The sequence below is a fragment of the Oncorhynchus keta genome, chromosome 5 (genome assembly GCF_023373465.1).
Source record: "Oncorhynchus keta strain PuntledgeMale-10-30-2019 chromosome 5, Oket_V2, whole genome shotgun sequence".
NCBI lineage: Eukaryota > Metazoa > Chordata > Actinopteri > Salmoniformes > Salmonidae > Oncorhynchus > Oncorhynchus keta.
This window is the reverse complement of record NC_068425.1, coordinates 16,128,141-16,140,627: the sequence shown is the minus strand read 5'-3', so window position 1 is coordinate 16,140,627 and position 12,487 is coordinate 16,128,141. Positions and strand designations below refer to the sequence as shown.

Genomic DNA, 12,487 nt, shown 5'->3' with positions numbered 1-12,487 from the left:
TAATTCTATCCTCTTTCTCCCCTGCCCCCTCCATTATTGTTGTATTTTCTCCCATTTCCGTTTGTAAGTGACTTCCTGAGGGGAAATCAACTAGGGCAGGTGTTTCCATCTCCTGTCGAGAGAGTCGACAACGACACAAACACAACGACATCATTCCACAAGGGCATTGTGCATAAAGCTGTGAGGGCAAGGTGTCTCATGTCAGGGACTAGTCCTAATGGCTTGATTGCTTGGGACTACCAGAACAGCAAATGCTGCAGTTTCTATGTTCCTATACCGTAGTGCCAAATTCAGTCTAGATTCCAAAAAGAGATTCTAATGGCCCATAAACATCTGTTGCTATACCAACGGTGTGAAACCTCCTTCAACGTCCCTGTCCATGCTCTGGGCTCCCCAGCTACTCACATTGTCTTCTTGGGAGGGGCCAAACTGAGCTGGGCCCATTGTGTGTCTCCAGTTCTTCAGAACCAGCGGGCTGTCCTGGTCCACTCCATTCCCCACCTTGGACAGACTGGCTGCACCTGGGAGCTGAGAGGGTTAACAGAAACAAACAGTGTAAAGGCCCTGGCCTATTTAATCAAACCCAGTAACTGGTTATCTTTTTTTCACCTACAGAAGTTTACATACACTTAGGTCGGAGTCATTAAAACTAGTTTTTCAACCACTCCACAAATTTCTTGTTAACAAACTATAGTTTTGGCAAGTCGGTTAGGACATTTACTTCGTGCATGACACAAGTCATTTTCCAACAATTGTTTACAGACAGATTATTTCACTGTATCACAATTCCAGTCAGAAGTTTACATGGACAATTCCAGAAAATTATGTAATGGCTTTAGAAGCTTCTGATAGGCTAATTGACATCATTTGAGTCAATTGGAGGTGTATCTGTGGATGTATTTCAAGGCCTACCTTCAAACTCCGTGCCTCTTTGCTTGACATCATGGGAAAATCCAAATAAATCAGCCAAGACCTCAGAAACAAAATTGTAGACCTTCACAAGTCTGCTTCATCCTTGGGAGCAATTTCCAAATGCCTGAAGGTACCACAATCATCTATACAAACAAAGGTATGCAAGCATCAACACCATGGGACCACGCAGCCGTCATACTGCTCAGGAAGGAGACGCGTTCTGTCTCCTACAGATGAACATACTTTGATGCGAAAAGTGCAAATCAATCCCAGAACAGCAAAGGACCCTGTGAAGATGCTGGAGGAAACGGGTACAAAAGTATCTCTATCAACAGTAAAACGACCAGTAAAATAACCTGAAAGATCGCTCAGCAAGGAGGAAGGGGGACAAAAGATAGGACATTTCTCCAAATGTACACTGGTCTGATGAAACAAAAATAGAACTGTTGAATGGCCATTGTTATGTTTGGAGAAAAAAGGGGGAGGCTTACAAGCCGAAGAACACCATCCCAACCGTGAAGCACAGGGATGGCATCATCTTGTGGGGGTGCTTTGCTGCAGGGAGGACTGGTGCACTTCACAAGATAGATGGCATCACGAGGGAGGAGAATTCTTTGGATATATTGAAGCAACATCTCAAAACATCAGTGAGGAAGTTAAAGCTTGGTCACAAATGGGTCTTCCAAATGGACAATGACCTCAAGTATACTTCCAAAGTCGTGGCAAATGGCTGAAGGACAAGAAAGTCAAGGTATTGGGGTGGCCATCACAAAGCCCTGACGTCAATACTATAGCGTTTGCGAGCAAGGAGGCATACAAACCTGACTCTGTTACACCAGCTCTGTCAGAAGGAATGGTCCAGAATTCACCCAACTTATTGTGGGAAGCTTGTGGATGTCTCCCCGAAACGTTTGACCCACGTTCAACAATTTAAAGGCAATGCTACCAAATACTAATTGAGTGTAAACTTCTGACCCACTGGGAATATGATGAAATAAATAAAAGCTGAAATAAATCATTCTCTACTATTATTCTGACATTTCACATTCTCAAAATAAAGTTGTGATCCTAACTGACCTAAGATTAAGTGTCAGGAATTGTGAAAAACTGAGTTTAAATGTATTAGCTAAGGTGTATGTAAACTTCCGACTTCAACTATATGTACAGTACAGAGTTGCCCCATACATTGTCGCCCCATACTTTGTCAAGCTCTTTGAGACCTGGTAAAAAGCCACTCAATCATTCCTTGAAATTACAATATTGCTTCTCTTCACCTCTGCTGGAAGGTTCCACTGGGATCTGGAGCCGTCTCTCAGGTAGTAGTAAGTCTTTCCTTCTTGATCCACAGACTTGAGCCACTGCCAGGATACACACACACAGGACAAAACAGTGTATGACACACACTGCATGGTTTCTCAAACCACTCCCCTTTCAAAGCAATAGACCTCCATTCAATACACTTACCTGCTCCTGTGTGCGTTCGCTGGTGAATACGGTCTTCCCATCTGCCTCCATGGAGCGCTTCCAGCCCGCCGGGACACTGTCTAGAATGGCCCGGGGTATGACGGACAGTTTAGCCTGCGGCATGGGCAGGATGTCTTTGGGGAACACAGAGGAGGTGTCTGGAGCTTCGTGCTCTTCTGTCAGGTAGTCTTCCTTTGGGAGAGGGGGCTGAGGAACAGAAGATTTGTCAATGCTTTTAAGATGGAACTCAAACTGAGTGGCCAATTTCTAAAAGGTTTATGACATGGTTCATAACATGCTAGCGATTCTGCTGAAATGGCAAACGTTCTTAGTAACTTCGCTAGTAACACTGTGAATAAACAGCAAAAAGCATGTGTATGCCATAGCAGGCTTTAGACATAACTAGCTAATGAACTAACAAAACAAGACTCCCTCAAGACCATGAAACAGATGTTAATGCGCTGGTGTCTGACAGACTGCTTTAGCAGTCAACAATATTTTAGAAGCCTTATCTGTTGATGAGCTTGAAACAATGGCCATATTAGTCAAATAAAGCATAAGCTAACCCCTACCGGTCCTCTGTTTGGGAGCTTCAGCACAGGAGGCTCAGTAACAGGAGAGGGGGCGATGGGCTCCGGAGCTCCCCAGGACGTGGCCCCAGAGGTGAGGTTATAGAAGTAGTTTAGACCGGTGGTCTCATCAAACACCTGTTCCCAGTTGGAACCCTGAGATGAGGCTGGTGAGAGGGCCAGGGCTGGGGACAGGGCCGGGGACAGGGCCAGGGCTGGAGACAGGGCCGGGGACAGGCCCGGGGCCAGGGCTGGTGAGAGGGCCGGGGACAGGGCCGGGGCTGGAGATAGGGCCGGGGAAAGGGCCGGGGCTGGAGATAGGGCCGGGGAAAGGGCTGGTGAGAGGGCCGGGGACAGGGCCGGGACAGACAACGCCTCCTTGGGCAGCTCCATGTCTGTGGAGGGGAGGGTGCTGCGGGGGTCGGCCCAAGTGGTTTGGCCCGTGGCTGGGCGGTAATAGAACTCTTTCCCGCTGTCCTTGTCAGTGTGCACCTGCCATCCCTCCTGGGTAAGGGGCAAGTCAGTAGTCAGAGCTTCTAACGGAGGGGATTGTGGGATGTTTTTCTTCAGCTCTGTGACGTTGGCGTAAACAGCAGTGTTGGGGCTGGCATTCTCCGCCTGGAGACAGAGATGAAAGAGAGGTCACAGGTCAGTCGTCAGGAATAACATGAGGAAGAAACATTTCACCCCCCGTCCTAAAGGCCAGCGAGCCACCAGTCCATAATATCTTGTGCTCTATATGAACAGAGTACTGACTGCCTGCGTAGTACTACCTAAACTCACCTTGTTTGTGGTGAAGCCAATGGCCCCATCAGCCCCTATGAGAACAATCCGTGAGATCCTCCACAACACAAAAGACAGAGGGGGAAAAGTTCTCTCTACCTGCACCTCCCTTTACTCCCATCAAGTAACAAAGCACTGACTTGGGATCAAATATCGTTCTCCCAACCCCTTTGTTCGAATAGGCTGAGTTACCCAACTCATCACAATATGCCCATTCTTACAAAGTGCATGCATTTAAAGAGCTACATGTGGATCTCACTTTTGAGTGTTATTTTCTTTCTTAAAAGAGTACAGACAACATCGACATTCAATTGTAAGCCTTTTTTCAGTTTCAGAGGAAATGGCCAGACGTCAGTAATATCTGCATCCAAAAACGTGATTTGTCCCGTTAATGTCTTTCCCGAACCCTACATACATCTCAGGGGTGTGGAAGTGAAGAGCAAAACATCACATCTCAGACAGAGGAGATTTCCACCACGTGGAGTAGACCACAGGGAGCTGTGTGGCAGACCGTCACTTCATTGACAAACCCAAGAACATTTCAACATGAGCCAGACATGATAAAAAAGCTATAAAGACTGGGGAAGTTTGAACGACAACGCAGATGATGTCACAGCTAAATACAGTACTATAGGCCACATTTACATTTGAGTAATTTAGCAGACACTCTTATCCAGAGCGACTTACAGGAGCAATTTTTTTTTTTTTTTTTACCTTTATTTAACCAGGCAAGTCAGTTAAGAACATATTCTTATTTTCAATGACGGCCTGTTCAGGGGCAGAACGACAGATTTGTACCTTGTCAGCTCGGGGGTTTGAATTCGCAACCTTCCGGTTACTAGTCCAACGCTCTAACCACTAGGCTACGCTGCCACCCCAATAATTAATTAAGGTTAAGTGCAGACAGATCTTTCACCTAGTCGACCTTTCGGTTACTGGCCGAACGCTCTTAACCTCTAGGGCACTGTACCTGTCGCCCTCACATGTAGGCTAAGTACTGCAGGCATAGAATTGAACATGTAATTCAATTGGCACAGACACAAATATTAGGACAGGCTGAGTGAAATGACCATGAAGTCTTAGATTAGTGAAGGAAAATACCATAATTGGGATGCACACCCTTAGGTACTTACCTTGGAGACACCCAGAAAAGTCACAAGCCTGTGTCTGAAGCTACGGCAAGCCTTGAAGATCATGTCGGTCATATTCCCTGAAAAAGGCACCTCTTCGAACAACGTAATGATCAAATATGTTGCATCTCATCAGGGGATATAACATTTTAACTAATAGATCCAAAAGCAGAAGTATTGGCAAGGACATACCACAGGTTTTTCAGACCATGTACCAGTTCCTTCTTTTGATTACTACCTGGCTTGAAGAGGGGCTTTTTGTTGTTGCTTTGAATACGTTTTTAAGAAACACTGAAAAAGCCAGAGACCAGGGAATAACTGTTTTCGGTTTGCCCAATTCGCACCTTATAAAACAGACATTCTTCATGAAAAATAGCTTTAAAGGAAAAGCCTTGCTCAGAGGTAAGGTTTCTTTGGTATCGGCAAGACTCTTCTGTGTATCACACATGGACATATACTGGCCTGAACACACAGACAGACTATACCGACCTAAATACTTGTAAGAAAAACACAAATAAGATACATGGGTGGGTGGAGGGAGGGAGGGAGGGAGTCGACTGTCCAACTGTCCTATGAACAGCTGGCATTGATTGTACAAAACATTAGGAAGTCCTACGATTTCCATGACACAGACTGACCAGGTGAATCCAGGTGAAAGCTATGATCTCTTATTGATGTCACCTGTTAAATCCACTTCAATCAGTGTAGATGAAGGGGAGGAGACCGGTTAAGTAATGATTTTTAAGCCCTGAGACAATTGAGAATTGGATTGTATATGTGTGCCATTCAGAGGGTGGAGTTAACATGGGCCAGCATCCCTGTGAAACGCTTTCGACACCTTGTCATCCATTTCCCAATTAATTGAGTCTGTTCTGGGTAAAGGGGGGTGCAAATCAATATTAGTAAGGTGGGTATCAGTGTGCATAACGCAACCGATGACAACATCATAAAAAGAACTCCATACTCTTGTACCAACATAATTGTTTTGTTATTCAAATGGTACCTCCGACAGACACACCCTAGAAACCACCTGGGTTACAAAGCTGCAGGCAAGAGGTTGATCCTAGAATCATTATTTAATAATCACTATACAGTTCTGTTTCATTAGACAGAGTAATAAACGCTACAAATGAATAAACTCGCCTTGGGCAACGCAGAGCATGGGCAGCAGTAAATATGCAAGCAAAACTATAAACAAACACTCACTCTCAGGTTTCGTTTAACACCACCTGATAAGTTCTTCTTTGTGGTTGGAGAGTTGTCTTTAGAATGTGGCAGTGACTACTGGCTACACATTCAGGTTAAAACATCCAAACCTGCCTGTGGAAAGCCCCAGTTTTTCGAAAGAAGATATTAATGATGCTTAGCCTTCCCCTCTTCCTTTACAGTAGCAACACAACAATAAGCTACAAGTGCAGGTGTGTGTAGCAGAAGAATCTAAAATGATATTTAATAACAGATGCGTAATAGTAATAAAAGTGATTGTGGTGATGATTCTTTCAATCAACCCGAAGCACATTGTTTCTTATGCGCTAAAGCCTCCAAGCTAAATAGCATACCAGCCTCCTCAAACGAAATGGAAAGGATACCGGAATGACTGGTTCACACACAGCAACATGAACATTTTCTGTCAGTCAGCAATACCTGTCATGCCAACCATTTGTTTGGAGCCTAGGTGGATAGTGGCAATATAGTGACTTTTTGTAATCTCTCTAGGATAGGCCTGCTGTCACAGAAGGAGAAGAGATATCACACCTTTACATCAGATTATGTCCCTGGCTGCGTGTATCCAAGCAGGTTATGGTCAAGTATTAACTTTCTGCTTGTGACTCATTGTCAATGATTTATATTTACAAGCAATGGAAACCAAGATGGCATTCCTCCCTTGTAGTTTGACCCCTTCTCCCTGGCAGGGTTGGAGCCAACCTTGTCATGCCCATCATCATAATATTATCACACTTACAATTACATCAAGCTTTTTGACACTGCATAAACAGGACCAAGGAAGTCAAAGACAATTATGGATGTACATACTGTACCCAATGTGTCATTTATGACAACGTAATTGCATATAATATGCCAGAATATTCAAGAAATTACAACTGATTGACACTTTACAGTTTAAAATGAACTACAACTGATTGACACTTGAAGCTTTAAAATGTACTATTGTAAAACCACTGTAGTGGAATAGAGATACACTGAGTGTACGAAATATTAGGAACACCTGCCAGGTGAATCCAGGTGAAAGCTATGATTGACGTCACTTGTTAAATCCACTTCAATCAATGTTGATGAAGGGGAGGATTAAAGAATTTGTAAGCCTTGAGACAATTGAGACATGGATTGTGTATGTGTCCCATTCAGAGGGTGAATGGGCAAGACAAAATATTGAAGTTCCTTTGAACGGTGCCAGGAGAACTGGTTTGAGTGTGTCAAGAACTGCAACGCTGCTGGGTTTTTCACTCACATCAGTTTCTTATGTGTATCAAGACTGGTCCACCACCCAAAGGACATCCAGCCAACTTGACACAACTGTGGGAAGCATTGGAGTCAACATTTTGGGCGGCAGGTAGCCTATTGGTTAGAGTGTTGGGCCAGTAACTGAAAGGTTTCTGGATCGAATCCCCGAGCTGACAAGGTAAAAATCTGTCGCCCCTGAACAAGGCACTGTTCCCAGGTAGGCCGTCCTTGTAAATAAGAATTTGTTCTTAACTGACTTGCCTAGTTAAATAAAGGTAAACAAATAAATAAAACATGGGCCAGCATCCCTGTGGAATGGTCTCGACACCTTGTAGTCCATGCCCTGATGAATTGAGGCTGTTCTGAGGGCAAAAGGGGATGCAACTCAATATTAGGAAGGTTATCCTAATGTTTTGTACACTCAGTGTATATGGACAGATTGGAACTATATAAGAGCATAATCTCAGTCTCGCTTTATACTGTCTTCATCTTAAATCTTCGAACGCTCACTCAGTATTGACCTTAGAAATCAGATGAGGTGACTGAATGCTGCATGGCAGTGAGTGCCACATGGTTTACTGGTTGATGTGCTTTTCCATTCAATCACCAGTGGACTGACTCATCAATTCCTCATATTGATAAACTGAAGAAAAAACAGCTGACACTATCAAGATCTAAATAGACAAGAGTTATGGACCCATATTCAGCCTGTAGATATTTAGAGTAATAGTAAGTAGCCTATAGAGCATTACATAAATACCCCCCTACAGAACAAGAACCTCATGGTCTGGGCTAATGCATAATCACAGTCTATACCTGAGCTATTTTGCATCTGAGGGTCAAACACTGTGTATGTCAGAGGTCATTGACCGACACTGTGGTCTATGTCATTTTCATGTGCAAATATACAGTATATAGACAAGATAAGTCAACTGGAGGAAGGTCATGTTTTCAAAAATGTAATGTGTGCTCAAATAATACCAGGTTATTGCCAGTGACCAAAATGAAATTTGATAGAAATTAATGCTTACTCTGAATCACTGTAATTTACACCACATGTATAATACAGGTATTAAAACTGTTACAGTTAGTAGCTATTAATGCGCATAAAATCCTATTTAAACAGAGCAAAGCCTCAATCCAAATCTAAACAACAAACGGAGCCATCACGACCATAAAAAGGGCAAATTACCTGTTTAAAGTGTGTTTGGTTAATCCCAGGCTCAATGTAGAGTAGACTATCCTTCAAAGATATCATTTAGAAGTTATAGACTTCAGCTTTCCCTTAATCCAGTTTTAAAGTACAGTATTCACCTTACTATTCCACACTGTACACTCACACACTCCATGCCTTGTCAGGTACGCTACAGTACAGGTAAAGCCACTGCCTAGCAGCAGCAAATCTTGGGAGTGGTTGCAATGTTCCTCAGTTTAACCCTCTCTTCCCTGCATAGATCGCGAGCACACATAATGTACAGATTGCAGCCAACACAACACTGATACCTTGCATAACTAAATAATAACGTTTTAGAAAAGCATGTGCGTGTAATTGAGAAGCACTGAAGGGAGTATCTTTACTCAATCGCCTGTTTACATTTAGCTAATTAAATAATTATGTCATGAGAACATTTCAGGATTCAGGAGCTCAGCAAACAGTTCTGCTCAAAAACTTGAGTGTGTGTGTGTGTCAGTGTTTGTGTGCGGCCTGGCGTGGCATGGGGGCTAGCCTATTGGAGCGGATTATGGAAACATGTGTTTGTGTGTGTTTGTTTCCAGTTGTTTGGAGCAAGGCTTGCAGTCCGACAGTACAGGAAAGGGCTCCTCCTTTGTTTTGTAAACACAGTGGCCCAGCGGTGCTGCTAACTGGGTACTATGGCTGGGTGGGTGTACCTAATTTCTACCAGCATGTCACGTGTGCAACTTTACTCCACACACAGAGATGTGTACAAAGTTCTCCCTCGCCCTCCATTTTGCCAATCTGACCATAATTATATCCTCCTGATTCCTGCTTACAAGCAAAAACTCAAGCAGTGACTCGCTCAATATGTGGCAGGGCTTGCAAACTATTACGGATTACAAAGGGAAACCCAACCGCTAGATGCCTAGCATTGAAAGCCTACCAGACAAGCTTTATGCCTTCTATGCTTGCTCTGAGGCAAGCAACCCTGAACCATGCATTAGAGCACCAGCTGTTCCGGCGACTGTGTGATCACGCTCTCCTTAGCCGATGTGAGTAAGACCTTTTAAACAGGTCAATATTCACAAGGCCACAGGGACAGATGGATTACCAGGATGCGTACTCAACGCATGTGCTGATCAACTGGCAAGTGTCTTCACTGACATTTTCAACCTCTCCCTGACCGAGTCTGTAATACCTTCACGTTTCAAGCAGACCACCATAGTCCCTGTGCCCAAGAATGCCAAGGTAACCTGCATAAATGATTACCGACCCGTAGCACTCACGTCTGTAGCCATGAAGTGCTTTGAAAGGCTGGTCATGGCTCATATGAACTCCATCATCCCAGAAACCCTAGACCCACTCCAATTAGCATACCACACCAACAGATCCACAGATGACGCTATCTATATTGTACTCCACATTGCCCTTTCCCACCTGGACAAAAGAAACACCTACATGAGAATGCTGTTCGGCATTCATCACCATAGTGGCCTCAAAGCTCATCACTAAGGTAAGGACCCTGAGACTAAACACCTCCCTCTGCAACTGGATCCGGGACTTCCTGATGGACTGCCCCCAGATGGTAAGGGTAGGCAACAACACATCCACCACGCTGATCCTCAACACAGGGGCCCCTCAGGGATGCGTGCTTAGTCCACTCCTTTACTCCCTGTTCACCCACGGCTTCGTGTCCACGCACATCTCCAACACCACCATTAAGTTTTCCAATGACACAATGGTGGTAGGCCTGATCATCGACAACGATGAGACAGCCTATAGGGAGGGGATCACAGACCTGGCAGTGTGGTGCTAGGACAACAACCTCTCCCTCAACATGAGAAAGACAAAGGAGCTGTGGACTACAGGAAAAGAAGGGCCCATTCACATCAACAGGGTTGTAGTGGAGATGGTCGAATGCTTCAAGTTCCTTGATGTCCACATCACTAAAAAAACTATCATGGTCCAAACACACCAAGACAGTCATGAAGGGCGCACAACAATGCCTATTCCCCCTCAGGAGACTGAAAATATTTGACTTGGGTCCTCAAAATGTTCTACAGGTGCACCGTTGAGAGCAAAACGACAGATTTTTTAACTTAATCTTGCAACTTTTGGCCCTAAAAATGATCAAAGACTCCAGCCACCCAAGTCATAGACTTGAATTCAGTGCATGTGACAAATACAATTTGATTTGATTTGTATCACTTACTGAGTGACAGAAACAGAGAAGAGTGCATGTATTGCTTAAGAGCTATATAAAATGTCATAGTACTGTGAGTGAAACATGATCAGATGATCGAAAGCTCATTGAGTCATACTGCATGTTACATCCTGTCCAATATGTATGTTGCTAATTATACCTCTACCACAAAGCATCTAGCAGTTATTTATTCTCATGATGTTGCAGTCAGACACAGGCTACATTTAGAATGACTTAGCTATTAAGGCAAGAAGAAAAGTTCACCCTCTCATGACTGTCTACACTTGAAGAGTTTATTTCCTAAATGCTATATCCACCAATTGTTCACATTTGGTTGCTTATGGGTACCTTCATGTGTGTGTAAAATAGTACTGTTCTCAGATTTTTTTATTAATAGATTTTAGATGTGTATGAAAATGTTTAATTTTTTTTTATTATACAGTATATCCAGTCTTTAGCCGGAATGGAATGTTCGTATCCTGTATATTTGACTGTGATATCTGGTTGTCTCACCCAGCAATTTTAAGATGAAGGCACTTACTGCAAGTCGCTCTGGATAAGCAATGACGAAACAATGTTTGTATATATTGATGTCACAAATGTATCATTTGTACATTTCTTTATACAACATGTAGTTATTTGTCATATTTAACTGTGTTAAACCTAGCAGTACTACTTATCTAAGAGTGAGGTGGATATATAATATTTAGCAAAAAATAAGATTTTTTGTCTCTGAAATGAAACGATCAAGTGATAGATTTGAAACAAATACATGTCTGTCATTGAACAACCAAATGCCATGATTAGATAGTGAACAACCCCATGCCATGATTAGATAGTGAACAACCCCATGCCATGATTAGATATCATGCCATGATTAGATAGTGAACAACCCCATGCCATGATTTTGAACAAAACAAATATGCCATGATTAGATAGTCTGTCATGATTAGATTGAACAAATGCCATGATTAGATAATGCCATGAACAACCCCATGATTAGATAGTGAACAACCCCATGCCATGATGCCATGATTAGATAGTGAACAACCCCATGCCATGATTAGATAGTGAATTAGATTAGATAGTGAACAACCCCATGCCATGATTAGATAGTGAACAACCCCATGATGATTAGATAGTGAACAACCCCATGCCATGATTAGATAGTGAACAACCCCATGCCATGATTAGATAGTGAACAACCCCATGCCATGATTAGATAGTGAACAACCCCATGCCATGATTAGATAGTGAACAACCCCATGCCATGATTAGATAGTGAACAACCCCATGCCATGATTAGATAGTGAACAACCCCATGCCATGATTAGATAGTGAACAACCCCATGCCATGATTAGATAGTGAACAACCCCATGCCATGATTAGATAGTGAACAACCCCATGCCATGATTAGATAGTGAACAACCCCATGCCATGATTAGATAGTGAACAACCCCATGCCATGATTAGATAGTGAACAACCCCATGCCATGATTAGATAGTGAACAACCCCATGCCATGATTAGATAGTGACCCCATGCCATGATTAGATAGTGAACAACCCCATGATTAGATAGTGAACAACCCCATGCCATGATTAGATAGTGAACAACCCCATGCCATGATTAGATATGATTAGATTAGATGAACAACCCCATGCCATGATTAGATAGTGAACAACCCCAATGCCATGATTAGATAGTGAACAACCCCATGCCATGATTAGATAGTGAAAAACCCATGCCATGATTAGATAGTGAACCATATGATTAGATAGTGAAC

The 12,487-nt window shown here is 43.2% G+C and overlaps 1 protein-coding gene across 5 annotated transcripts in view; it reads right to left on the bottom strand.

Annotated features, from left to right (window-relative positions):
- The window catches only part of LOC118384566 (rho GTPase-activating protein 27-like), a 42,264-nt gene that overhangs the window by 11,254 nt on the left and 18,523 nt on the right, over nucleotides 1-12,487 (bottom strand). For 4 of the 5 annotated variants that reach the window (XM_035771198.2, XM_035771194.2, XM_035771192.2 and 1 more), the window contains exons 3-6: nucleotides 2,949-3,563; nucleotides 2,377-2,583; nucleotides 2,187-2,270; nucleotides 406-528 (exon numbers count right to left, since the gene is read on the bottom strand). In XM_035771198.2, the coding sequence (XP_035627091.2) occupies nucleotides 406-528; nucleotides 2,187-2,270; nucleotides 2,377-2,583; nucleotides 2,949-3,563 (1,029 nt within the window). Of the gene's footprint in view, nucleotides 1-405; nucleotides 529-2,186; nucleotides 2,271-2,376; nucleotides 2,584-2,948; nucleotides 3,564-4,861; nucleotides 4,954-12,487 lie in introns of those variants that run through there. The other variant, XM_035771199.2, reaches the window with a different exon arrangement.